Source organism: Erithacus rubecula, assembly GCF_903797595.1.
Source record: "Erithacus rubecula genome assembly, chromosome: 4".
NCBI classification, from domain to species: Eukaryota; Metazoa; Chordata; class Aves; order Passeriformes; family Muscicapidae; genus Erithacus; species Erithacus rubecula.
This window is the reverse complement of record NC_136686.1, coordinates 17,743,613-17,769,594: the sequence shown is the minus strand read 5'-3', so window position 1 is coordinate 17,769,594 and position 25,982 is coordinate 17,743,613. Positions and strand designations below refer to the sequence as shown.

Genomic DNA, 25,982 nt, shown 5'->3' with positions numbered 1-25,982 from the left:
AAAAAAAAAAACCCTCAATCTTTATCAGCAATCACCTTGTCATATAAAATGTTTGTTATTGCTTAAGAATGACAGAAGTGGAAAAATCCACTGGGACTTAGATGCAGAAAGCTGGCTGATATTAACATTTGGAGTTTTTACAACTCAAGCTGTATTTTTAAAAATTATTTTTCTTCTTTCAAAAGAGGGCAGCAAGTGAGTTATCTGAAGACTGTGAAACTTCTTCGAAGATGATAGTATCTTATAGCCAGTATGGTTGTTTGCATATTCTGTTTAATTGGCAGGATTCTTCCTTAAAGTCTTCAGAAGTGGATTTTGGTGGTTTTATTGTTTTGTTTTGGTTGTTTTTTGCCTGTTTGTTTGTTTTCTTAAACGAGATTCTGGATTTTAGTATCTCCATTTTTATCTCAAGACACACTGGAGCAATAAAATCTAGAGGTGACAAGAATGGAGCAACTTTCCTGCAAGATGTGTAACCCTGGACTTCTGGAGAAACTAAGGCATCTAAAAACAATGGCCAGCCACCCTTCAAAATATAATCAAATACTCACAGGCCAAGCTGTGCTTACTTTCCAAATATTAATTTTGTTCAACTAAGCATTTGAATTAATGTCCAAATGCTGGAGTTATCCAACACAATTAAGACAGCATCAAGACATTCATAGAAACATAGCTCAGCACATGAAGGACTAGTAACTTAAAATGCATCCAAGTGCTGTGGGGTTACAGTGTTATTATGGGCTATAGCTGTGTGGGCATTTGCCTGTCTGGAGCACAACGAGTCCCACAGTTTCACTTGTGGATTTGTCCATGGACAAGAACAAAAGCAGATGCCACAAACCAGGGTCACTGACAAGCCACCTGTTGTGCTGATGCCAGGAAATGTCCTTGAAGTGCACCTGAGGAGAGCACAGCAAAGGGCTTGCCCACAGCTGGACGGGGGGATGTTCCCCTGGCTTTTATCACATTTTATTATCTTACCCCACACTCTCACAGCTTCTCTCAGCTGCAGGGGATCCAGGGCTCTGGGCCCCTCAGTGCTCGAGTGCATCCAGAGAAAGGCAACAAGGGCTTTGTGAGGAGCAGCTGAGAGAGCTGGGGTTGTTCAGCCTGGAGAAAAGGAAACTCAGGGGTGACCTTACCGCTCTCTACAACTCCCTGAAAGGTGTTTGTAGTCAGGTGGGGTCGGGCTCTTTCACAGGCAGCTACTGACAGAAAGAGAGGACACAGTCTCAAGCTGTGACAAGAGAAATACTGGTTAGATGTAAGGAAAAAGTGATCAAGTACTGGAATTATCTGCCCGGGGAGGTGGTGGAGTGCTAACACATCCACCCCTGGATATGTTTAAAAAAAGACTGGATGTGGCACTCGGTGCCATAGTTTATTTGAGGTGTTAGGGCATGGTTTGGACTCGATGACCCTGAAGGTCTCTTCCAGCCTAGTGATTCCGTGAGCCTGTGCTCCCTGCTTTCCAGGAGCGGGGCTCTGGGAGGCTCCACGCCGCCACCCGCGGGGAGGAGAGCACGGGCCGCCCTCCATCGGGCCCCCCGTCCCTCGACCCGCCGGGCTAATGGCGGCAGGAAGCCTCCCCCCGGCCCGCCCCGTGACTCGCTTCCTCCAGCGGACGGGAACTGGGCGGAGTGAGCGGCCCCGGCCCCGCCAGCAGAGCCGTCCGGCCGTGCCCGGTGCCTGCAGAGCGGCCGCCCCCGCGGGGACGGGCGGAGGGAGGGAGGGAGGGAGGGCCGCTCCGAGCCCCGCCGCCGGGGCGTGTCAGCGCCGCGCACCCCGCTCCTGCCAGGGCTCCGCCGCGCCGCAGCGCCAACATGCCCGCCGTCGACAAGCTCCTCCTGGAAGAGGCTCTGCAGGACAGCCCGCAGGTAGCGCCGCTGCCGGGACAGCCCGTCGGTCCGTCCGGCCGTCGGCCGGTGTGACGCACCTGAGCGATCGGTGCCGGCGGGCAGCCCGCGGATCTGGACGGGCCGGGGCGGGCTGACCGCTGGCGGGGTGCCGGGGAGCGGAGTGCTGGGGAGCGGGGTGCCGTGCCCGGGAGCGGGGTGCCGTGCCCGGGAGCGGGGTGCCGTGCCGGGGGCGGTGCGGAGGGACAGCGCGGCCGTCGGAGCCGTCGGGGATGCGCTGAGGCGGGCGGACGGCACGCGTGCGGCCGCGGGGCGGGTCTGGCGTCCCGCGGGGAGTTCCTCGGGGGAAGAGCGGGCAGAGGCTGCTCCTCCGGGTCTCCTGGGACGAGGGCCGTCCCCCAGCGCGGGGGCACTGCCCCTTTCTCCTGGCGCCCTTAGTGGAGCCCCTGTGGCTTTTCCTCGCAGCGTCCCGTCTGGGTGTGCGCTCGGTGGCTGTGAGGGCTGCCTGAGCAGCCGAGGCGCGTCGGGGAAGGACAGGTGGGCAGGGCTCGGTGCGCTGGCTTCCCCCGAAGGGAAAGGGACACCTGTGCGCGGTGAGTCACCTGGCCCCGGTGGCAGTGGGCTGGACGAGTGTCACCGCCAGCGTGCCGGCTCCTCGGGGGCCGCAGCTCCCACACAGGAGCTGCCGTGAGGATAAGTGAAGGCATCCCTCCTTTGAAGGGGTCTGAGGAAGGAGGAGAGGCGGTCATTGCCCGGGAGATGTTCCTCTTCCGTACCCGGAGCCGCGATGCACAGCGCTCCCCTGGCCCTGTGGAACCCCACAGAGAGGAACATGCCGCGGCTTGGAGCTTCAGGGGCTGCTTGAGTGGAAGAGAGAAGTTACAGGAAAGGGGAAAAGTGGAAGTTCCACTGAGGAGTGCGGAAAGTGTGCTTGGGGACGGAGCGTGGTGCAGAGAGAGATACAGAAGTAGCTGGTGAAGCAGGGAAATAACAAATGAGGGCAGGGTGGATCAGTGTGGGTCCGGCTCCCAGGTAACCATGTGTTGTAACCCTAACTCATCTGCTGATGGATCAGGAGGAGGAATGAATAGGTAAACTGCGGAGCAGATTGCTGCAAGGTGTTCCAGAGTCTGCCATGAGACATTTTGAAGGAAAGATTAGAAGTGCACCTGTCAGGACTTAATGAGCCTTGGGTCTTATCTTAATTGCCTCATTTTATCCCATTTTTTTGTAATTTCATGGAATTCCATTCTAGTAAGAAGGGTTTCCATCATCTGTTTGATGTGGTGTATTTGTAATCATCCTTGGGAGTTTTAAACACTGGGCTGGAAGAAGTGTTTAGTAACGTGATGGTTGACCAAAGTCAGCCCTGCTTGGAGCAGAGGTTTGGGTAAGGTGCTGCAGAGTTCCTTACCAGCCTGAGCTTTTCTGTGTTCCACAGTTTACCAAAATGTGCCGGATTTATTGTGCATAGTTAGTTTGTAACATTTTTAGTGTTAACTTATCCACTGCATCCTAAAGCTGAAGAAATTGACAAGCAGGAAAAGTGAACTAATTTACCTCTTCAGTCAACACTTCCCTCAATGATTAAAAATGTAACACTGGCTGAAAGCAGCTGAACAATGCACTGAACTGAATTTGGAGGTCGTCGTCTTTCCTGTGTCCTGAAATGAAGGTTGTTAATGTCTCCTTTGCAATCACTGGAGTACCAGGCAATGCATAAACCTGAGCATTGGCAGGATGTTTTGCCTTGATTTGATAATTGCTTTTTCTTCAAGCTCTACAGATTTAAGAGGGAGAGATGTTGTTAAATTTTTATAATGGCCTAGGGTTGCTAAAATATATTCTTTAGATGCAAGGAAGCAGGAGTGGGTTTTTTGAGCCTGTTATATTTTTATTACTTTTTTCATTTGGGAGAACAAATCAAGATTGACAAAATCAAGGCGAAAAGTTAGTCTCTGTTCCACAGAAATAAGCAGCATAGCATCTTACAGGATCATGAGCTTCTGCAAGAAGGAACCTGTTTCTCTCTTGCTCTGTGCAGTCACAGGAGTGCAAAGGGATGGTGAAATGAGGATGTAACCTCACTTTGTATAATCTGTGGAAGTATGTGATTTACATGCAAGACTGAGGAGAATTAGGCCAAAGTTATTTCTTCATCAGGTTTCTGGAACTTGATTTATCTCTCCCCATCAATACAATACTTTTGTCTTGATTTGTCTCCAGACACTGGCTGAAAGAGGTCATAAAAAGTGTCTTAATTTTGAGGTGTTTGGCTACAAAATAGAGAAAAATTTATGTCAGCAGTCATGTTAAAATCAAGGAAAGTACTTACATGAAACTAGAAAATTTCTTCCCATCTTTCCACAAGCTGAGATAATGTTGTGAATAATGGAACCTCCTAAATGTTATCTTAATACTTGGATTACTGGTTTATTTCATCAACATTAGCTGCTGTTCCAAAATTTGTCAAAAAGCAACAAAGAAAATACACACATGTGGTATTTTGTTGCAGTGATTTCATATCATATTCTTAAATGTAAAAGTTTCCAAGAATAACTTCCAAACTGTCTGAATCATTTATTGTTTTTATTATTTTTGAAGAATGTGCTAATAACAGAGGCCAAGACTTTCAGAAGTTGGTTCCCAGAGCTGTTCTACCTCAAGCCATATTTAGACAAATGAAAAATCTGAGTCTGCAAAAATTCATTAAAATTTACAGATGTAGCTGACATTCCTATATTTGGGAACCTTTTCCAGCAGGCAGAAGTGTGTTATTTGTATCCTATTTCAGGCAATTTCTTTATAACCTTTTAGTTTTGACTTGAGATTTGACTTGATAAACATTGTGTCAAGTTTTATAATTTTTGCTTTCCGCAGATTTATTTTTTAACCGTCTTTGTACCCTGTACTTTTGATGTGTCATTGTAACACAAGACAGGTGCCATTGTAACCCAAGTTGAGCACTGTATAGATACAAGATAGTTTGTTGACATTTTTTTCTTTGTTTCAATACACCATTGAAGATGATGTAACATTTGAAACCGGATATTTTTGAAAATCAGTATGTTTTCCATTATTGAAATAATATGTTAATGTGGAAACCTCAAAATCATGCTGCTGTCCTTACAGAAAAATTCTGTACAAAGGTTCCTTAAACATTTGGGTTCCTAGTATCCATTTCATTGACTTGGACTTCTCTCCATTCACTGCTTTTTATGTTAACTTTATTTGGAAACAATACTTTGCATTCCATATTCCCTTACATGCTAGGATCTCAAACTAGCTTCCCAAACTGCCAGCATCCCTCAGGTAGGAAGTGTTGTAGCAGCTCAGCACATCAGCAGAGTGAGCTGTTGAGAGCTTTTGACTTTACTCAGAGTAAGAAGGTTCTGAAGAGAACCCAAAGACTGACTCCTAGGTCGTGTATTTTAGCCATTGAGCAGCACTAGTTTCTGACTTAGATACTTCTCAGCAGAGAGGAAATTACAGTTAATCATAGGCCAGGATTCTTGAAGGATGGTGCTGAGTTTTCTAGGACAAAGACAGTCTGGGCAGAGAGTTTTGCAGAGAAGAAATGCCTTGTGGAAATGCATGTGTCTTCTGTTAAAACAGTGGATTATCTTAAAACTTTGAAAATAAATTTCCCAAATTTGAACCTGGATACTCCAGGTACATTAGGGATTCCTGTAATGGGGGATAAATAAAGCATTTACTCTTTTACAGGACTAACATGTGAAAACACTGGAGTTTATGTATGCCCCTCATCTAAGCAGATGAAGCTCATTAATGTCATATGAGCTAGCTGTACAGATGGAGAGACATTTCCAGTTAACCCCAAAGATTGGATTTATTAAAGCTAAGACCAAGTATGGGTCATGACTTTGTTAAAGGGACAATCTTTCCTCTTTAATTATGGTAAACATCTAGCAAATTCTGCAGCCCAGCATTATTCTGAAATGTCATTTCTTTCCCATCTTGGGAGCTGTGTCAGTAGCATAATTCGTTATTCCTGACAATTGCAGCAAAACAAACCCAGGGAATTTGTGTCTTTAAGGTAACACAAGTTCTTCCTAGCCCTTCCTGCTTGCTGACAAGGATGAGTTAGCAGAGTGAAGAAAGGATATGTCCAAGTGGGTGTATCCTTGTGTGCCTCTTGAAGTTGAACACTCACTTGCTTGGTGAGTGACATCAGCTCATTTTGGCCGTGGCCCCTTAAGAGTTGCTCAAGACAGTGGGGAGTGAATAACAGAGTGTAAATTATCTCAGTGGAAAGGGGTGCTTTCAATGCAGTCTGACACTGGAGAAGTAAAGTGAGCAAGCAGTGGTGTTTGACCCCCAGTCCTCAGTGTGGTTTGAATTACTTTCGTCAGCAGGAAGATGTTCAGGATTTTTTACATTCCTAATTATGCTGGAAGGAATGTCTGTTAGTAGGAGCAAGAGCCTGGGAGTTGGGATGTGTCTGTAGCATTTTATTAGTTTGCCTCCTTGTGCCTCAGTTTCCCTATCTATAATAAAATAATCTATTTCCACATGTTTAGAGATTCTGAATAAATAGAATCATGCAAGTCAAAGGCATATTATTTCTGATTGCTTCTTACTTTTTACTACCATCTCTTTGTAGTTCTTTGATTCTTTTTAATATTTCTACTCAAGACTAAAACTTGTTTGCTTTTTTTTTTTTATTGAAGACTCGTTCTTTGCTCAGTGTCTTTGAAGAAGATGCAGGAACTCTTACTGAATACACAAACCAATTGCTTCAGGCAATGCAGCGAGTCTATGGTGCCCAGGTAATTTTTCATTTCTATTTCTTTTGTTCTGTGTGAGTAGAAGATTAGTTGCTATTATGGTGCTATTATTTACATTAAAGTTGCTAAGTACATGTATCTTCTGTGGTTTGAGTTGTGGGTGTTCTTCATCTGATAGCTCAATCTCTTCCTGCCTTGATGCTCAGAAAACTCATCTTCATGAAAAAAAAGTGATTTACTTTGTCTCCAAACAATCAATCAGAGTAAAACTGTGCTGTGTTCTTACCTTATGGTATATTGGGAGGCCAGCCTTGACAAAATTACTTGCCAAAATGTGGAAAGAATTCCCAGGTCTGCACACTGACTTCAAGCACTTTGATGCTGTGTCTCACCTCATGGAGGGAGCTGCCCATGTCCATTGATTACAGAGCACATGTGCACTTTGGGTCATGCTAAAGTCAGGTGTCTACAGTAGTCATGAAAAAGACATGAGCAGAAGCAGGAAAAATAACATTTTCTAGAGTGTTTACATGACCTAGATGACTAAATCCCATTGACAGTAAATTCTGTAAGAGAATCCAGTTCTTTTCAAAATGTAAATCTGAGTGGTTTTCAGTGAAGCTGATTCCCATGTGCATGAAATTAGGTGTTCCAAAATGCCATATCTAGGTTTTTAAGGACATACACGGTGTCTCGTGGAAGTTCTGCAAATATTTATGTAGGTTAAATTCCTGAGTTCACTAGAAACAATTTTTCTATTCTTAAACCAGTAAACTGGAGTACACAGAGAGATTAAAAGCTTAGAGGTATTTGGAATTTCCCTGAAGAGAGCCTGATCCTTACATTTTTAGAAATCATCTCAGCTATAAGTCTACTGCATTTGTCCATTTGGTGGGATTGCTCTTTGGTGACTGATAGTTTGACATGAAAGAACCACTTGCCCAGGATCTGTCTGCCTACACCTGGAAGGTCCAGCTTTGGAGAGCTTCAAAGTCTTCAAGTCCTGGATGTTGTGGAAATGCAGAGCAGCCAGAGGTTTGCAGCACAATTTAGTACACAGGAAATGATGCAGGGCAAGGCTGAGGGCTCAAGAGGTGATGTGAAATCAGCACTGAAAGTCAAGGATAGGCATTTTAGTAGAGTCACTGCACTTTAAGAGTAACAAAGAGAGTGGGCATGTTAGCTGATAGGAATCTGACAGCAAAGACTGGGTAGGATTGAAATGGATGAAGAAGGGAATCAGGAGATAAATCTGATTTTCAGTGTCCAGCTTGTGGGCTGCATGTCTCTTTCCGCTGCTGATGACTTTTTAGGATGTCATTTTAGGAAGTGGTTGCTCTGGTCTGTGATTCAAGAGAAAAAAATGCTTTATCTGCTTTTGTTTGCCTCTTCATCTTGGTTTTTAGCCTTCTCCATTTCTGTTTCACCACAATTACAACATCTCCTTTTTCTTCTCATTGTCTCAGGACATTTACCCATCAGTATTTTGCAGGACAACTGACTCTACTTCATTTTTCCAGCACTTTTTTGCTGCTTCTTTCCTGAGCACTGCCTTAGTTTGATGTAAATATTCAGTCACTTGTGAATACTGTATATATTCTTTGAAATAGATCTTTGGAGTTTGATTCAATTTTGAGAGGTAGGAATAGAAAGGTAATGCTGAATTGCCTACCAAACATAAATGAACAGTTAAGAAGATGTGGTTGATATTTCTTGGCTGCCTAATCACAATTTGAAAGAAAAAGCACTTTTGTTGCTGTGTTATCTGGGAATCAATAGCAGCATATTAGGAGGTGTTACCAACTCTGTAAAAGCTGAAATTATTGAGAAGCCACTTTGTGAATTTGCTTTTTTATTTTTCTGACTTAACTTTTCTCTCTGCGAAGTCAAATTTTCTCTTTGCAAAGTCATTGTCATATCCTGCTCTGATTTCCATATCTGTAAGACAGAAATTACAGTTACTGACCTACTTTTAAGCAATGACCATAAAATGACTGGGGTCACAGTCATAGCAGTCAGACAAAGTAGCAGTGGGTTGTACCAGTTTTCAGTACTGAAAATTCAGGGTTTATGGCCCCTCAAAACAATTATGACAGTTTAAAAAAAAATTTATCTTTTTTCAGACTTATATGTATTTGAACAGGACCTTGAAAAGAGTGTAAGGAGGGATGTGCAGCATCCTGGACTGCAGCTGGGTGATGCATGGGTAGCAGATTGCCTTGGCTGCAAGGCTCTTGCTGCTTTATGAGCCTCTGGTTGCCCTGCAGGATGAGGACAGTGCTCTCACCTCCCTGGGCACCCACACCACGTGGGATCAGGTGGTGACTCTTCTGCACATGGAGCTCTTCAGTGGAAAACAGGCTGTGATGCTACAAGGCAGATGGCAGTGTGTGATGCCCTGATTGAGGAGAAGTCACAGGACTCAAAAGTGGCACTTGAGGAGTGAGGTTTGGTTGATCTGGCAAACCAATGTGATTAAATACAGTAGAGCATAGTGAAGTGTTTTTATTAAATACAGTAAAGCATAGTGAAGTGTTTTTTTATATTCATCAAATAAACCACATCCATGTGAGTACATACACTTCCTGCTGTAGATTTCCTAGCTGTGCTGTAGTACCCTGAAATAGTTACCACAGTAGTGGTCTTATACAGGAAATCTTCCTTTCAGAGTTTATTCCTGTAGTGCTTCCTTCTTGCATGCAAGCCCTGATGTTGCATGTGGCATTACTGCTGATTTCTGTGAATGTTGTGTTTGTTAGTCTGGATGTTTTATTACCTGAGCAATATTACAATGCAGCAGCAAGCAAGGACTATTAGAAAATTTAATTTGCTTCATTTAGAGTGCTGAGGTTCTTGCAATGATGTATGAGCAAAGTGTGCCAGTTTGCCTTCCTGACCAGTTCTCCATCATGCTCTAGGAATGGCTGAGCTGGGAACCTTCACTTGAAGCAAAATGCCTTTAGGAAACCTAGGAGACTCATGTCCCTGCTGACCATTAGAAGGGATAAGCAGTTAAACAGATGAGAGTAAGATGCATTATTTTGTCACTGTAAAGAGATTTCATCTCACGAGTCCTGAGATGTCCAGATACAAGGGCAGTGAAGTCAGAAGAGGATTAAAAATAAACACATTGTCTTTATTAATATATCTGGAGAAGGAATTGTGAAGCATGATCTTGTTCAGCATCTCTGTCTCTGTGAGCAGTTGTCTTTTGATTCCAGAGGCACATAGGCAAAACAGCAACAACCTCTGCAGCTCACTGCCTTTTTAATCCAGACTCTTAGAGAAACTTTTGACAGTTATGGAATAGTCTTGGTTTGTAGGTACCACATTACAGGGGTGTCAGGACAGCTTGAATCTGTCAAGCTGTTTTCAGTAGTGCTTCAAAAGTGTTACTTCTCTCTGAAAATTCACGATTCCTCATGTCTGCATTTTTCAACAGTGCTGCTTGTTTGATTTTTCTGTGTATTGCCTCCAGTAGACTGTAACTCAGTTGGATGTCAGGCTCCTTAGGCTATGATGGACTTTTGTATTTGTTATATTGCATAGCTAAACCCAAGTGCTGAAAGTTCTTGTTAAATTAGCAAGTAAGCACTGATACAGCTTTTCTCTTAGTTGTTTTCTTTTCATGTCTAAGGGAACAATTGTGTTGCCTTTTTAAATTATATGACCTTTTTTCCCTAAAACGTTTTGATGGAATAAAATTAAGTTAGCATTTTATAAACTTTTGGTTCTACATAGAGAAGCTTCAATAGAGTGTTAGACAGGACAAACATTTGCAGTAAATTGCAACTGTCCTTACTGACTTCTGTGAAATACTGTGTGTATTATTATTCCATACTTGTAAGTTTGCATCATACCTCTCACCTTCCTGAGGCATATTCACCATATGTTGCTGACAGAGATAAGCAGAAGATTACCACATGAGAACTAATGTATTTACAAAGGCATGGGAGTTGGGTTTAATGCTGCCTATAAAGTCAGCATTGTCATCGTGCCTGGAAGCAAGTTAACATTGTGCTAAGGAAGATCTGGAGATCTGAGGCAGCATAAATGCATGGATACACTGCTGAAAATAATTGTTTTGACAGAAGAGGTTCTTTCTGTACTGAGCTAACCATCCTATTAGAGCTGTTTCTGGTGTTTTTCTGCAGAGCTTTGACTGGTGGCTTCTATTCCTTGGAGCTATTGGATCATCCTTTGCTGAACTGTTCCCATTTGTAAGGATGGGATGCCATGCTGTGAATCAGCACCAGGGCAAGCCATATGTTAGCCTGATCTTGTAAAGTGCTGTGCAAGCCTGAGCACCCTGGTGAGGCTTAGCTTCTGCAACCCTGGGTTCATGTTTCCAAGCTATTTCATATGCAAGCCTAAGCCTGTAGGACTGTGTCGTTTTCTAGATTGCTGGATAATTCTGTTTTGTGAGAAGATAAGCATAAGCAAATGGAGCTGCACAAAACTGTTGTATCAAGGCCCAGTTCTTTCTGTGCTGTGCCTGATTTTGAAGGTAAATGTGTTGACTAGTTCTGAGGGCTGAGGACAGGCTGCAGCTACCTCCTGGGTCTTCCACTTCAGCCACATACCTGAGTCTTTTTTTCTCTTTGATGAGGCATTAAGTTTTCCCAGACATAAGCCAAAATTTATTATGTGTCATTCTGCACGTACAGAGTGCATGGATAAATACCTTTACCAGTGTTTTGCTTGTTTATATGAAACAGTCTTTCCTTGGCAGTTGTGTGTGGTAGTTACTTGTAGTTTTAAAAATGCCAACTGTAGCTGGACTAGGAAAGTTGCTTTGCAGAAAGCTTCATTATATTGGGATTGGAACTGGACGTACTGGAATAGTTCTGTGTCTTTAGAAGTCAATTTATAGCTCTGCTTAATCCTTTACATGCCCTCAAATCTTTAGTCTGTTAGACAACTGTCTACAGAAATATCTTTGGATTTCTGTAGATTAGTCCTCAGAGTTTATTTTGGAAAAATATAGAGATCCTAAAAATGGATAGACTGTGTCACTGGGAAATTGTAAATGGCGTTGATATTTTACTACAGAGGTTATAGAAAAATCAGTCTCTTTTGATGATATGAACTGCTTAGTGAATAAAAGTGATAATGAAGAAAGTGGAGTCAGCCACATAGTCTGGGCACTAGCTCAGAAAATAAGCTGTCTTTTTTTTTTTTTTTTCCTGCTGATTTATTTGAAGGCTGGGTCAGGTATTGAAGTAACTTGAAAATTAAATAGTATTTTTTAAACTAGCTCTTCTTAATTTCTGGTAGATTAATGCTAGATTCAAGACACCACTTCCATTACCTTATCCATTTGAACTGGACTTACAGAAATCTATTCCTAGGGCTATCATGCAAGCCAGGGTTAAAGAAAAGGAAAAAAAAGGTCAGCACATCTGTAATCACTACTGATTTCATTATTTATATATGTTTTTTTATTCCTCCTGGTACACTTTATTTACATTAATGCTACAGAGATGTCTTCCCTGTTAAGTAAACCATTTAGTGCAAATGAATGTATAAGGCCCAGGACTGGTTAAGTTTGCTTTGATTTAGAAGGCTTCAATTTCTGTCCAGGATTTTATTGAGTTTTTGCTTGATGTCTGATGGATAGCTCTGCCACTCCACAATTGTGTTATGAATTCTGAAATGTCAAGATAACGTGGAAGAAAAGTGGAGTCAGGAATGTATTGTAGTTTTTCTTTTGCTGTGGTGTATTGAATTGCAGTCACTTCAGGACAAAGGAAATCAATGTTGCTGTATCCATGGGAAAATGCCTTGGAAATAGATTAAAACCTGTTAAAATAATTTGCCTGGATTTAGTGGATCTGTCAACTGAAGCAATGCAAATAACTTCTAAGTCTTGGAACAGAATGGCAGCAAGGGCAGGGGGAGGGGAAAAGGCTGATTAGGAAGAAATGGGAGGAGGATTAAAGCAAACTTTCCCAGATTAGTGTGCTTAGCAATGCAGTATTACCACTAGGTCAGCAGAGCACTTTGCCTGCTTCCTGTGCCTTATGCAATGGATTGTGTTTCAACTTGCTAGCTTAACTTGATTTGTTTACAAGTTTTGGATTTGTGGCTGGTTTTTTTTGATTCTTGTTTGTTGTTTGTTTTTTTTTTTTTTTCTAAGTGATAAAATGAATGATTTTGTACCTCTCACGGGAACTAGGTCTGGCAGGTGTTGGGAGGGAAGATCAAGGGCCCAGGATTAACTTTTCCACATGGATAGGGCTTGACTAACAAGTTTTGTGGTTCTGACACAAAGAACTGAGCCAATAAATGAAAAATGTGACCAGCTGGTGGCAGTGGGTTGTGAGTAATACATGAACTGTTATCCCCAAATCAGCCTAAAATCCCAAAGTAAATTTTGTGTCAGGCACACCTCTCAGTTTGTTCTGTATCTGGAGTAGTAGGCTCTGAATGCCTGCTTGGGGTCTGTAATTAACTGTTGACACCTGACTGTGTACTTGGTGAGGTGTTGTTAATTTACATCCCTTTGAGATGGAGTTCATGTATTCTCCCATTATCTGTCACATACTGGAGGCCACTCCTGGTCCTAGTGATCCCTGGAAGATGCTTATTCCACATACCTGTTTACACTGTCCATCTTCAAACTGCCCCACACAGAGGAGTGGTGATGCCCTTTGAATATTAAGTGAGGAAATTGAGGATTGAGTCTAAAAACCAAACTGGTAGAAGCTTTGTGGACAGCAAACACAAAAGAACAGGATGTCTTTAGCTAGGGGGTTTTTGGGGTTGGAGATTTTGTTTGTTTGTTTGTTTTTGTCAGCTCATTATTCTGAAGCTTCTTTTAGTGTTAGCAAATTTAAGGCAGAGCCATGTATTTTCCAGATTCAGAGCAGATCACAAAACTGCAGACTTTGCAGGAATAAGTAGATTGAAACAAACGAGGAAAAGAGGCATGTTTCTGATACTTGGCTTATTTCAAAAGATTTCTCTCATCCTGGTCCAGCTGTGCAACTTAGAGGTGGCATTATAGTCACTGTGTGAGGACTTAGAGCTGGGTAGGAACTGCAAGAAGACTATTTTTGTGATGCCTAGAAACAAGGCATCATTTGAGGTTGTGTTTATGAAAAAGATACCAGGTCTGAGAACCTCTGCTTCTTTATGTAATCTTAATTTCCTCCCACATGCATACAAACAAACCCTTTTAATGCCTTCTGTATTCTTGCAGGGAGTCCTGTTCTCCCTATCCTAAACTCATTGCTTGCTAGCTCCCACTTAGAAGGTGGCAAAGTCTCTCTGGTGTTCTTGTTGCTTGTGGGCAGATAATAAAGGCTCATTCCTATCCATGCCTTAGCCCTTAACAGAGTTTGTTTTTTATTATAAGGCAGAACATCTTTTTCCATCCTCTAACTTGGGAAATACTTAAATACTCAGTGTTTGTATAAAGCTTTTTCATTTTAAAAACTACATAATCTGCATAACCAGCCTGCAAATCTTACAGGAATCATTGGCATTGTTGTGTGAAAGTGTGGTGCCTATTACTAATTGGGCTGAGACAAGAAATAAGCCTAATGGGTCACTGTGAAGTGAGAATAGTCATGGGGTGTGCATGATCTGAGCATGGGCCCACATTTTCTGAGCTCCTGTGGGTATCTTGGAAGGCTCTGCTATGCCATCTCCTCCTGCCTGTGAGTGTTATCACCATGGTGTTTTAAGATGAATTACCTCGTTCAGTTTTTCCTGTCATGTGCTCACATGCAGCTGCTGGTGCCTAGGCTGTGGCTGGTTTGGTTTGGCTTTTTTTTTATTTCTCCCCTGAGCCCCTGGGCACACTCTAACCCTGACTGAATGTTGTGCCCTGCTGCCCATATGAACCCCTGTTCCTGGCATGCCAAGGCAGTGTGAAAGCACCAGGCTATAATGCAGTATGTCACAGGTGGCAGCAGGCCAAAGCAAAGGGTGTCTCAGGGTCTCTGGCCCAGATACTTCCCTGTGCTGGGCTCTGCTTGCTCAGGATGACAAGGGACAATAAGAGAGCACACAAGCTCTGTCCCAGTTTTTTTCTGTATCAGCCCTAGTACAAAGGGTTCTGTTGAAGCAGTTCAGGGATTTGCTCCTAGTTTTACAAACTCTCTATGGCCTTATATATTTGGAAACAGGAATAGTTTGTCAAGGTTTAAAATTAAATTTAAAGTTGCTAGTTTTCTACATTTCTGAGGATGAGAAGGATCTGATAGGAGTTAAGACAGATGTCAGTTACCCCCTTCCCTTTTTTCTTTTATTCTTATTGTAAGTTCTTGTTAACAAATTAGGGACAGAGTGGTTGATATGCTAGTGTTAGGAATACCTTGATTAAAGATTGACATATCCAAGTGCTTGTCTGGTTTTTCCAGCTGTCAAGTAAAATTATACACCTTCCTTACAAATCTTACCTGGTGTAAGCACATCTTAAGTGCTTGTGTAGGAGGAGAGAGATGTGCTGGTTTGTGTTCCTGTAGCCACTTAAAGTGCTGTCATTACATTGGTATATTTCCTGAGTGTGAAAGCATTATGGAGGCACATCTACTGGTAACCCTTTTTTGATGTAGATTTTGGGGAAAGATGATTAACCATCATAAACCAGCTGATTAACCAGAACATTTTTATGCTGGTATGGCAGCCTACGTGTTTGAGGTTGTTTTGGTTTTGTTATTTTCTTATGGTGGGAGGGAACATAAGCCTAAAACAAACTCCCAAATCTTAGCTCTATGCAAAGCAGTTAAACTGTAGATCTGAAGAATGTACTTCTTACTGCTGCTTCTCTGTTGTCATGGTTTAAGCCCAGCTGGAAATTCTGCCAGCCCCATTTCTGGAGCTTGCTCAACCCCATTTCTGTCCCACTCACCCCAGTGGAAGGGGAAGAAGAATCAAAGTAAAACTTGTATTTTGAGATAAAAGAAGTTTAATAATCAAAAGTAAATTAAAATACAATCATAATGGTAAATTATAATAATGATAATAAAAAGGGGGAAAAGAGGGTGATGCGCATTGCAGTCATTCACCACCCACTAACTGATGCCAGAGCTCCCTTCCTGAACCCAGACTGGCCTCTCTTTAGGGTACTTGCCCCAGTTAATTTACTGGGTGTGATTGTACCGTGGTGTGGAATATCCCTTTGGTCCTTTTGGGTCGTCTGTCCCAGCTGTGCTCCCTCCCAGTTTCTTTTGTGTGCCTTCTCACTGGCCGAGCACGAGACGAGGAAGAAAAAAATCCTTTACTTAGGATAAACATGACTTCACAAAAATCCAAAACATCAGTGCATTATCAGCAGCATTCTTACTCTGAATCCAAAACACAGCACTGCAACAGCTGCTGAGAAGAAATTAACTCTATCCTAACTGAAAGCAGGACATCTGTGCAGGTATTTTGTGACTAGATGTTTGCACACAGCTAAATGTTTATGTAAGTAGTTTCAGGTTAAGTCAAAAAGTTGATATTAAAGTAGTGGTAACAGTAGCACTAGGGACCTTCCATTATTTCTGTTAACATGTCACTTTTGTTTGTAGAATGAAATGTGTCTTGCCACACAACAGCTTTCGAAGCAGCTCCTTGCCTATGAAAAGCAGGTATGTTCAGCACATGACATTGCCTAAACACTTGTGAAGAAGTCTGTGAACAGTGTGTTTTCTGGAAATGCTCAGGGCATTCACTTTACTTGGTTTCATGTGAAGGCAGTTGTGAATTTCCCCAGGATGTTCAAAGGAGTTGGGTCATTTCTGTGAATCTTAAAAAAAACAAATTAACCAGCCGAGCAAATTAAAAAACCCCAAAAGGTACAAAATCGGAGTTAATAAGAATGTATATTAATGAGTTTCTGTTTTTACATTTATTTTTATAATTTGTTGCATTTTGTAGAAGTATTCATTAGCTTTGTAGTAAAACGTGTCATATTTTATATTCATCTTTATTGATTTATGGACCAAATGTGTGTTTCTATTTCCAGCATTTTGCCTTAGGTAAAGGAGATGAAGAAGTGATATCCACCCTCCATTATTTTTCAAAAGTTGTGGATGAGGTAATTTGAATTGCTAATATTCTCTTTTTACAATACAGACTATTAGTGGTTTTCCTTTAGGTCTCTCCTTTTGATTCAGAACCTTCCCACTGAATGCTAGATTGTGCCTGGGTTTTAGAGTAATTTAATTCTGGATAAAGATGTTGGATACCACCCTTCCATAATTGCTAGAGCTGTTTCTGTGGCTTCATCCCATATTAAATCTCAGAGCACAGCTGAACTTCCTAAGAGAACTGAAAGAGAGACTAAAACAGGATGGGTCATCTAGGCTGGGGCAATCTTTTATTTAGTGCCATATTAAAATGACACATTTCTAAGCTCTAAACACTGCAGTTTGAGCCTAAATTTAACAGGTATGGATGCAGGGCTGCTCTGAATTGGTAAAGTTGCAGTTTAATTGCTGTGAGGTCATGCAGAATCCAGAGATGTCTGGGGAAGGCTGCAGCACTGTGTGGTGAAGACAAGTGAAGCTGTGCAATGAATACCCCCACACCCTGGAGGTTTCTGCTAAGTACTGGGAGTGTTTGTAAATGCTTTTGTTAGACCTGCCCATATAACATTTCAATAGGGCTTTGGTATCTAGGTCCTTCTTGATTAGGTTTCACATCACTCTCTCTGCTGTGAGCAGTGCTGTGCCATCAGAAAAGTCTGCTCTTGTTGGTCTGCTTCCAACTCTGATTAAGAAGGCAAAAGGCTTTACTGAGGTCTGCTGTCTGGGAGAGGAGAGAGGGTTGTGGGACAAAAAGTAAATTAAAAATTTTAGAGCCCATGGATAACTCTAAGGATGTAGTGAGAGGAATCCCGAAGGTTTACATCTTGTTTTAGGCTTATTTTGCTGCATGTGTGTTCTTGGCATACTAGAAAGGAGCATTTGTTATCACAAGTCTTGTAGTTGCTTATGTGAACTCCAAATAGATCAAAACAAGAACTTTGTCCTTCCCAGGTTCAAGAGAATGGTGCCATTTGGGGGCAGAAAGCTGACAGCCTCTGCTCGGTTCTGTCAGTCACATTTCCCCTCATGAGAACTTTTTCCATTCCTTGGCCTCCTTTTCTGTGTGTTTGCTTCCCCTTGTGCCTGTTTTAGTTGTCTGTTTTATCAGCATTGAATTGTGTTGTCTCATGGGAAATCCTGCCTTCATCCTTAGCTGCATGAGGCTGCCTGGAGGTATCCAGGACACTGAGCAAACAGGCAGGATGTCACCTCAACATGTGGCACCCTCCTGGTGCTCCAGCAGTGTCATTGATAGCTGTCCTACCTGCACCCATCTCATGTTCTTGGCAGGCCACTGTTGACATGAGAGCCTTGCCTGCCTTCATCCTGAGTGGTGTCACATGGCTTTAAAACAGCTGTGTGCTGAAGTTTAGAAACACAGAAACAGGAATGGGGAACTGCTGTGAAGGTAAAATATTTGAATAGGACCTTTAGTTGTGGTTGCCTTGCTGTGATTGTGTCCTGAGTAACTCTTGTTCATGGAAGGACACTAGTTGTGGTGGTGGGACTGCAACTCCATGGCATTGAGACTTAACAAAAACAGGTTAATAAAGGATAATTACAGTTTAAATCTGTTGGGTTAAGCATTAGAATTAATGGTCAAGGGAATTGCCATAATCCGTTATGTGGGAATTGAAAAGTTCTTGGATCCCTGGTAAATACCAGGCAAGAATGAAGCACTTAGGGAGACATCCCCTCTGTGTCAGATACCTTGAGGAGTGTATTTTAAACACTGAAGTACATTATATCTGCTGGCACAAATGGCTGATGTGTTTTGATGTTCTCTGTGGTTTGGTTTTTTTATTTACATTGTGTCTTAGAATAATTCTTTGTTTCAGCTCAATATTCTTCATTCAGAACTGGCAAAACAGCTTGCAGATACAATGATTCTCCCAATAATACAATTTCGAGAAAAGGATCTCACAGGTAAATTTTATTCTAAGTTTTCAATTTTACTTATATATTTCTTCTTGTTTATTTCATCATAAACTAAGAGATAATGCCATGTATTAATTTGTTCTGATTCATAGAAAAGTTGTTTTTTTTTTTTTCTGCTACAGAATTTCATTGACAGGTGCATGCTTTTACTCAGACAAAAGCAGTTCAAGTTCACCACATAACATTTAATGTACCATATGGTGCAAGTTTAAAAATACACAGTTTTGTTCTTTGTTGGGTCACTGTGCTTTTACACCAGTGTAATTTCACTGAAGTCATTGATGTTATAATTGCCAGAAGGGAAATTTAGCAGTGAATTGGGCTTGCAAACAGTATTTATTCCACTTCAGAAGCTTGGGGCTGTTTGAAAGCAAGAATGTTGTTTTAACTTCAGAGAATAGTATATTCCCTCCTTTTTAAGGAATCAGTCCTCTTTAAACCCTTGCCATGCAAGTAGCTCCAAGTGACCTGATTGCACAAATTTGGGATTTCATTACTTAAACAGCAAGGCAGTAATGCAAACATTTGATGTAATTTCAAAAGAAACAAGCTCATATTCAAGGTCAAGGACACTCCTACCTCCTTATGCAACAGAAATGTGAGGTTTTGCTGCAGCTTTTCTTTCTTTTCTTTTTTAAGCCAACTGCTCATTTCCCTTGTCACAGTCCTACTTAGGTTCTTCTTGTAGACATCATTTTGATTGGAGACAAAATGACTACAGCAAAATAATGACTGGTGTGAGTTCCTTATAGTATCTGATTGGAAATTGTGAAGACATCCAGGTGCCTATGTTAATGAATACATTGTTTATCATATACTGTCAAATGTACAGCAGAATTTGGATGGTAAGATGTTGATGCTATAAACACTTCCTCAACTCCTTCATGTGGCCTCAGAGATAATAATTCTTTTTCCATGTTTATGGATTTTTCACTCTTTTTCATTAAAAAAGATACAAAAATTCATGTGAAGCCTGCAACCAAAGCTTCAGCTGCTGCATGAAAAAATGAAAGCTTCTTCAACTTCCCTGGATGTCAATTTTTTTAAAAAATTCAATCCATCACTTTTTCTGATGCACTCTGTAGGACAGCATTTTTAGTAGACCTGGCCACGTGGATATTTTATGGAGGGATTAAACAAGGAAGCAAGGAACAATAACTGTATTACTGTTTCTACTTTTGGTTCTGTTACATTTATACATTGAATATTGTAGAAACCTCTAGGTAAGTTAGTTACAAGTAGAAAAATCTTCTGTCTTTCTGCATCTGAATCATAAAGAAGCATTCTGTAGAAAAAAAAAGGTGGAGTGAAACTGATTAATGCGTAGGGTGTTAAAAATAATCAGAGACCATGATGACATCCTACAATTTCCCCTTGGTATTTTCACAGTTGCATAATGTCTGTTCTTGTAAATGTGCTTTCCTTGTAGCTTTCTGAGAGAGTTTTACCAGTTGCAGCATATGTTGGTAGGGACACTAAGAGTAGCTTGTGCCTGACACTTGTGAAGTTAAGTTGCCTGTTCAGTCTGTCTCCTCTGTACCTGTATCAGAATCTCATGGCCAGTGTTTGTAATGCTAGCATCATTCCTAGCAGTCAGCTGTGCTAAATGCAGATTTCTTTTCACAGAGCAGCTTAGCAAAAAATGTTCCACGCTGAAGAACATTCATGTACAGGAAAAATGCTTTAGTTTGTATGACCCTAGGTCTTAAATTTCTCAGTATCACACAAGCACTTCCAAGTTGTTCAGAACTGCTGATTTTGTGTGGTGGGTCTTTTGTCAGAATAAACATACTGAAATGGTGCTTCTTTGGAGAAATGACACTGGCAGATAAGGCATCTTTCTCAGAGTGACAACTTGCTCAATAGAATGAACTCACTCCACCCTTAATTAGCTATCTGCCTATTCATTTCTCTAGCAGCTGATCTGGTTTAGCATTTTCAAGAAGGCACAATGCATATACATCTCTGCTGTGGAAGGGATGGAGTGACTTAGGCAGTAAATATCCCATAAGTGGTCTCTGTTGAACAAAGTGTTAACAGCTGGTTTTACTTTGAATATTTGATTTCTCTTTTTCAGAAGTAAGCACGCTGAAGGATCTCTTTGGCCTTGCTAGCAATGGTATGTGCCCTTGTTTTGTTTCTATTCATATGCAACTGTTAGAGCACAGAAGACATGTTTAATCTGTGCACATAGACATCACATTTCTAAAAAAAAAAAAATAATATTCCTTGTCTACAGAGCATGACGTGTCCATGGCAAAGTACAGCAGGTTACCGAAAAGGAAAGAAAATGAAAAGGTAACAAATGTGAAAGGGAAAATAGAATGTTTTCATCAGCCATTCTGTCTGCATCATTGTTCATTATGAACTTCAGAGAGTTCATTGCTTAAATTCACAGTAGCTCAAGAATACTTGTGATTTCGTTTCCAAGCAGACACAAAGCTTTTAAACATCAACTCAGCAGTTACACCTGTTTTCTCCAAGTTAGACAAGTGATGAAATATTGTGCTCAACTAGAGCCCTTCAGATCCATGGAGCTTTTCAGACAGAGGCAATCCAAGTGGCTATAAATAGCTTTATATGGGCCTACTGTTGTACAGCTGAGGTGGTGATGCAGTATCACTGAGGGCATTGTGAACTGCCATGAAGCCTTGTGTCTGCTGTTCCTAAAGCATTCCATTTCTCTGAATATACCTTCCTGTTAAATTACTCTGTATGGACTGTCATTCCACTTAGCAATGCACATAACCCTCTTAGTGGGATTGCTCTACATTCCTCCTTGTTTGCCCACTGGACTGCTATTTTAAAATACATCCCTTTGTCAAAAAGTGTATGGCTGGCCCTATTCTGAGAGTCAATCTGTTCTACAGGATGGTCCTTGAAAGGAAATACCTAACAGAACACAATGTGATATAACATACTGTAAATTAGTCACCTCTGAATTCCACACTTGCAGACTGGTGTTGTGATCTCAGCTGCAAATAAATTTTTTGCTCAGAGATCTGATCCAGATTTTTAGTAGTGGTAGTTATGTAGTTTGTAGTCACAGGGGCTCCCCAAATGCTTAAATATCATGACAGAGAAGGGCTTGAAGTACTTGCCTTGGGATTTGAATTTGTATTGTTTTGCATCCCTCATTTTAACCTGGAATAGTTCTGTAATGAGAGTGATTTAAAAATAACTTGAAGATGATCAGTAAATAAATCCACAAACACAGTAATACTTTGTCAATCTCTTTATCATTTTTTGTTCAGCTTAAGGCAGAAGTGGCAAAAGAAGTGGCAAATGCAAGAAGAAAGCAGCATCTTTCATCCTTGCAATATTACTGTGCCCTGAATGCTCTGCAGTACAGGAAGAGAGTGGCAATGATGGAACCTATGCTAGGATATACACGAGGACAGGTATTGACAGTAAAGTGTCTGTAACACTTTAACATGTTCCTGGGAAAAGTAAAACATTGTAGTTCTGGATTTATTTTGAGAACTGATGAATTACAGTGAGGGTGAGGGGGAAACAATTTGCATTCAGCTTGCCTAGATTCTAACTACAGATTTTGTTTGTGGCATGTAGGTGAATGTTTAGATATTCAGGAAAGACACTAATGAAAAGAAAATCCAATACAATTCTATGCAAAATCTGCCTAGGGTTAGTTTTTTCACAGCTGAGCTATCAGTGCAGTAGCATTTACTTCCACTGTTTACTCAGTCTGCACAAACTCTCCTATGTAGCAGTTTCCTTCCTGGCACATCATGTTCAGCATACTGATGAGCAGTGTGCACGATGGGAACAGAGCATGCTCTGGAGAGCTGGAAGGACAGAACAGTAGAGAGGATTGAGCATAAGGCTGGAAAATCCTTTTTCTAATTTTTATTCCAACAGCAATTTGATAGAGCATTTCTCAAATCTGGAAAATGTAAGACTGATAGTCTGACCCTCCAGGATATCAGGAGGATCAACAAACCAGTATTATCACAGCACTTGATTCTCACTATCACCCATTTTAAGGGTCTTTGATTTTGATGAAAGAAAGTGTTTGGAAAATGAGAATTGGGCTATGAATAGAGGAGAAATTGATGTGGTGCTCTGAGATTGTAGTGTCATCTACATCATCCTGCCTTCTGCAGCTCATGTGTCTGATTTAAAATCGGTAATAAATGAGGATTCAGTCACTTTCCCCACCATGGGAGTTCACACTGCTTCTCTGCTGTAATTATCCTAAGTGAAAAACTGCATTAGTTTCCTTTACTGAAAGCCAAACAAAACTTTCTTTCCCCATACTTCATTTGGCAAAACTGCCTTATCTCAGTGCTTTATACATGGAGGTCTCAGGTTGTCATGGGAATGACTGAATAACCAGAAGCCAGTTGATGTTGATGCTTAAATATTGTGAATTGCCCTTCAGCACAAATATGTATTTTCTTAATTAATTACTCAAATATGTGTCTCCAGTTTCACATTTCTAACAAATGAGTAGGTCAAATGGAATTTTTGGAAGAAGCAGTGGCTAACAGAGGGTTCATTTGACTGAAAACTGGCATCAGCATTTATCATCAGTGGAATTTAGAGCTCTTTCCTCCTGAAGCAGGCTTCAGAAATAGAATAGGTGAATGATTCTTTACCAGGGCATTTTTTCTCTCCTCTGTAAAGGGAAGCTTTGGTCTGTAACATGGTTGCAGAAATCTGAACCTTGGGAATCCCAGGTCCCAGGGTTAGAGAAAGGGAGTGAAATCACAAGTAAAAGTGGATGAAATTGCTTAACATCCAAGAATTTGCTTTTACATATCTTCCCAGAGTAAATCACTGATTTCTATGTGTTTACTCTAATTAATTGCACACACATTCTAGCTGTATCAGTGTTCCACTCAGTTGCCAGTAGGGTCTAATGATGATGGTGCCCTGCAGCAGATAATACAGGGTCAAGTCTTTGCTTCTGTTGTGTGCCTGCTGAGCCATACCAGCTAAGAGAATTAATTTCTGTCACAAAATGTGCACTACTAGCTTTTTTTTAGCTCCTTCAGTAGAACAAAACTCGTGGTAAAATGGTAGTTGTTACAACCAATTGCCCTGGAGGCTCCTGCAAGCACAGCTACACGTTCCTGACTGATTTTGCTACAGCATTTTGAAAACTTTCATGGTGGAGTTGGTAGTTCAGGTTGGACTGCTAAATCTAATGGATGATTTGTGTCCCATTCCCTTTGATAGGATGACATTGCACACAGCATGAGCTCCAGCCCTGCCCAGTGCTAGTGTGGGAGAAGCCACCTTTTCCCTTATTTGAGTCATTTAGCAAGTTCTTTGGAAACATACCTGTCAGCAGGCAGCAGCTTATCTGCATGTGAAAGGGTGGAGAGTTGCAGAAGTGGGAAGTAGCAAGAAAGGCAACGCAGCTGTTTTGCCCATGTGTTTGATCACCCGCCAAAAGTACCAGTCATAATGGGAGCACTGTTAACACTCCCACAATCTGCTACTTGTCTGCCTAAGCCAAGAGAACCTTCAGTGCCCTTTTTCTTGGTATTTTTCAGATCAACTTCTTTAAGAAAGGAGCAGAGATGTTTTCCAAAAGAATGGACAGCTTTTTGTCATCTGTTTCAGACATGGTTCAGAGGTAACCTAGTGCTTTTGTTTGCTTTTGTCATTGGAGTTTCATCGTCCATTTCCATTGCAGTGCGAGCAGTAGCGCCCTAACCTTCAGCACATGTAACAGATAGTGCCTCTTTTTCTTTCTAATTACATTCCTTCCATGCTTACATTGCATTGTTGGGCATATTTTATTGAAGCAACAGGTGGAAACATGGAGAAGAAAATGCTGTCAGAGAATATTTTTACAGTATAGTTCAGAAACTACATACTGTAAAGCATTCTTGCATCCCTGTATCTCTTCATGAACAGAAAGGCACGGAATTGGGCTAGAAATAGGTTAACAGTATTAATATAACAGACTTAAGGTTCTTTCTGAATTACAGGTATTTTTATTTACTGGGTCTCTTGTAATAATACAGCAACAATAACCCATTAACCTCTCAAATGAGGATTTAGGTTTGGTGTTTGGTGATGTAACTACACAAGGCAAACAAAACTCCTCACCCTAGGGAACATATTCATTACATCCAGTATAGGCTGTATTAGTCCACTGAGTTCGACCTGTTTTGGCCAAGTCCTAAATTTCAATAAACTGCTTTTGTACTCCTATTTTTGTGATCATTTTTTCTTACACCTTCCCTCCACATCTTCTACTTGTAGTGAAGGGTTGCTTTATAATTAAGTCCCTGTAAATGTAAACTTTACACTTGAAATATAATCATAATAGAGAGAAAATTATTCATAGAATAATAAAATGTTAAGGGATTGGAATGGACCATAAAGATAATATAGTCCCAACTGAGTCCTTGACTTTAATAATTCATTCCTTTCATATCAAGCTGCAGCCAAATCATTACTTTTTCTCACTCTGGTGGCACTTTAAATAATGCATACTTGTTAATTTGAGAACCATGCTCCAAACAAGTGTTCTGTACAGTAGATTATTTCACTGAATTATTCTTTACTTTCTGTACTTTTATACCTACTTATATATCTTTGCACACTCACTTGTAAAATTAATCCCTCTACACAGTCTATACAGCATTTGTAGAGACTGGAGGACAGATTTTAAATTCCACTGAAATAGTGTCTATTGTTTAGTAAGTCTGAGGCATCTTACTTGTGTCTTATAGGCATTGGGAGGATCCTGCAACTGGATCCTCACCATAGAATAAGCCCTTGTTTTCCACAGTCAGATGGATTTGAGTTCTGGACAGTGTACAGTAGTAAATGGAAACAAAAACAGGCTCTCAGTTATTTTGCTGTCTGGTTTTTGTGTTTAAAGTCTGCCACACAGTAAAGCTTGAAAGTACAACTCAAATGTAACTAGTAAAGGAATGTGATGTCTTTGGAAAAACCAAAAGAGAAACTTGTAAAATTCTGAATGGCACTGTGCAGCACAGAATTACTGACACAGGACAGGGTTTTGTGACTTCAGTTTGCACAGGCACTGTAAACTGTGCTGCCCACTCCTCTCCTTCCTTAGTGCTGGGGATAACAAGGCCTCAGTGAGTCAGATCTGCTTTCTAGTCAAGCTAAAAGCTTTTCACTTTTCAGATTTGTTTTTTTGGAAGAACAAGCTGATGTGACCCATTGTGCAGCTACAGTATTCGAGTGGTATTTAAAAGCATTTTCATGTATACAGTGAATATTGCTAATGGTGTAAAAAACACAGGAGATATCTACATTAACACTAACACATTCTCAGTAACCACTTGGCCTAATGGCCACGAATGCATATAACTTCAGAATTGTCAGCACTTTTCTTCCTGACTTGGAGATAGAGAAGCACATCTTAGGAAGAGGAATATAGTCTCAGAAACCATGAAGGTACCAGG

At 41.1% G+C, this 25,982-nt stretch overlaps 1 protein-coding gene across 1 annotated transcript in view; it reads left to right on the top strand.

Moving 5' to 3' along the window:
* Positions 1–1,640: 1,640 nt before the first annotated feature.
* APPL2 (adaptor protein, phosphotyrosine interacting with PH domain and leucine zipper 2) overlaps positions 1,641–25,982 on the top strand; it is a 32,739-nt gene continuing 8,397 nt past the window's right edge. The window contains exons 1-9 of the mRNA XM_079305233.1: positions 1,641–1,877; positions 6,548–6,646; positions 16,126–16,185; positions 16,563–16,634; positions 18,465–18,552; positions 20,642–20,683; positions 20,804–20,862; positions 21,819–21,965; positions 24,087–24,169. Of these exons, the coding sequence (XP_079161359.1) occupies positions 1,824–1,877; positions 6,548–6,646; positions 16,126–16,185; positions 16,563–16,634; positions 18,465–18,552; positions 20,642–20,683; positions 20,804–20,862; positions 21,819–21,965; positions 24,087–24,169 (704 nt within the window). The 5' untranslated portion in view covers positions 1,641–1,823. The remainder of the gene's footprint in view (positions 1,878–6,547; positions 6,647–16,125; positions 16,186–16,562; positions 16,635–18,464; positions 18,553–20,641; positions 20,684–20,803; positions 20,863–21,818; positions 21,966–24,086; positions 24,170–25,982) is intronic.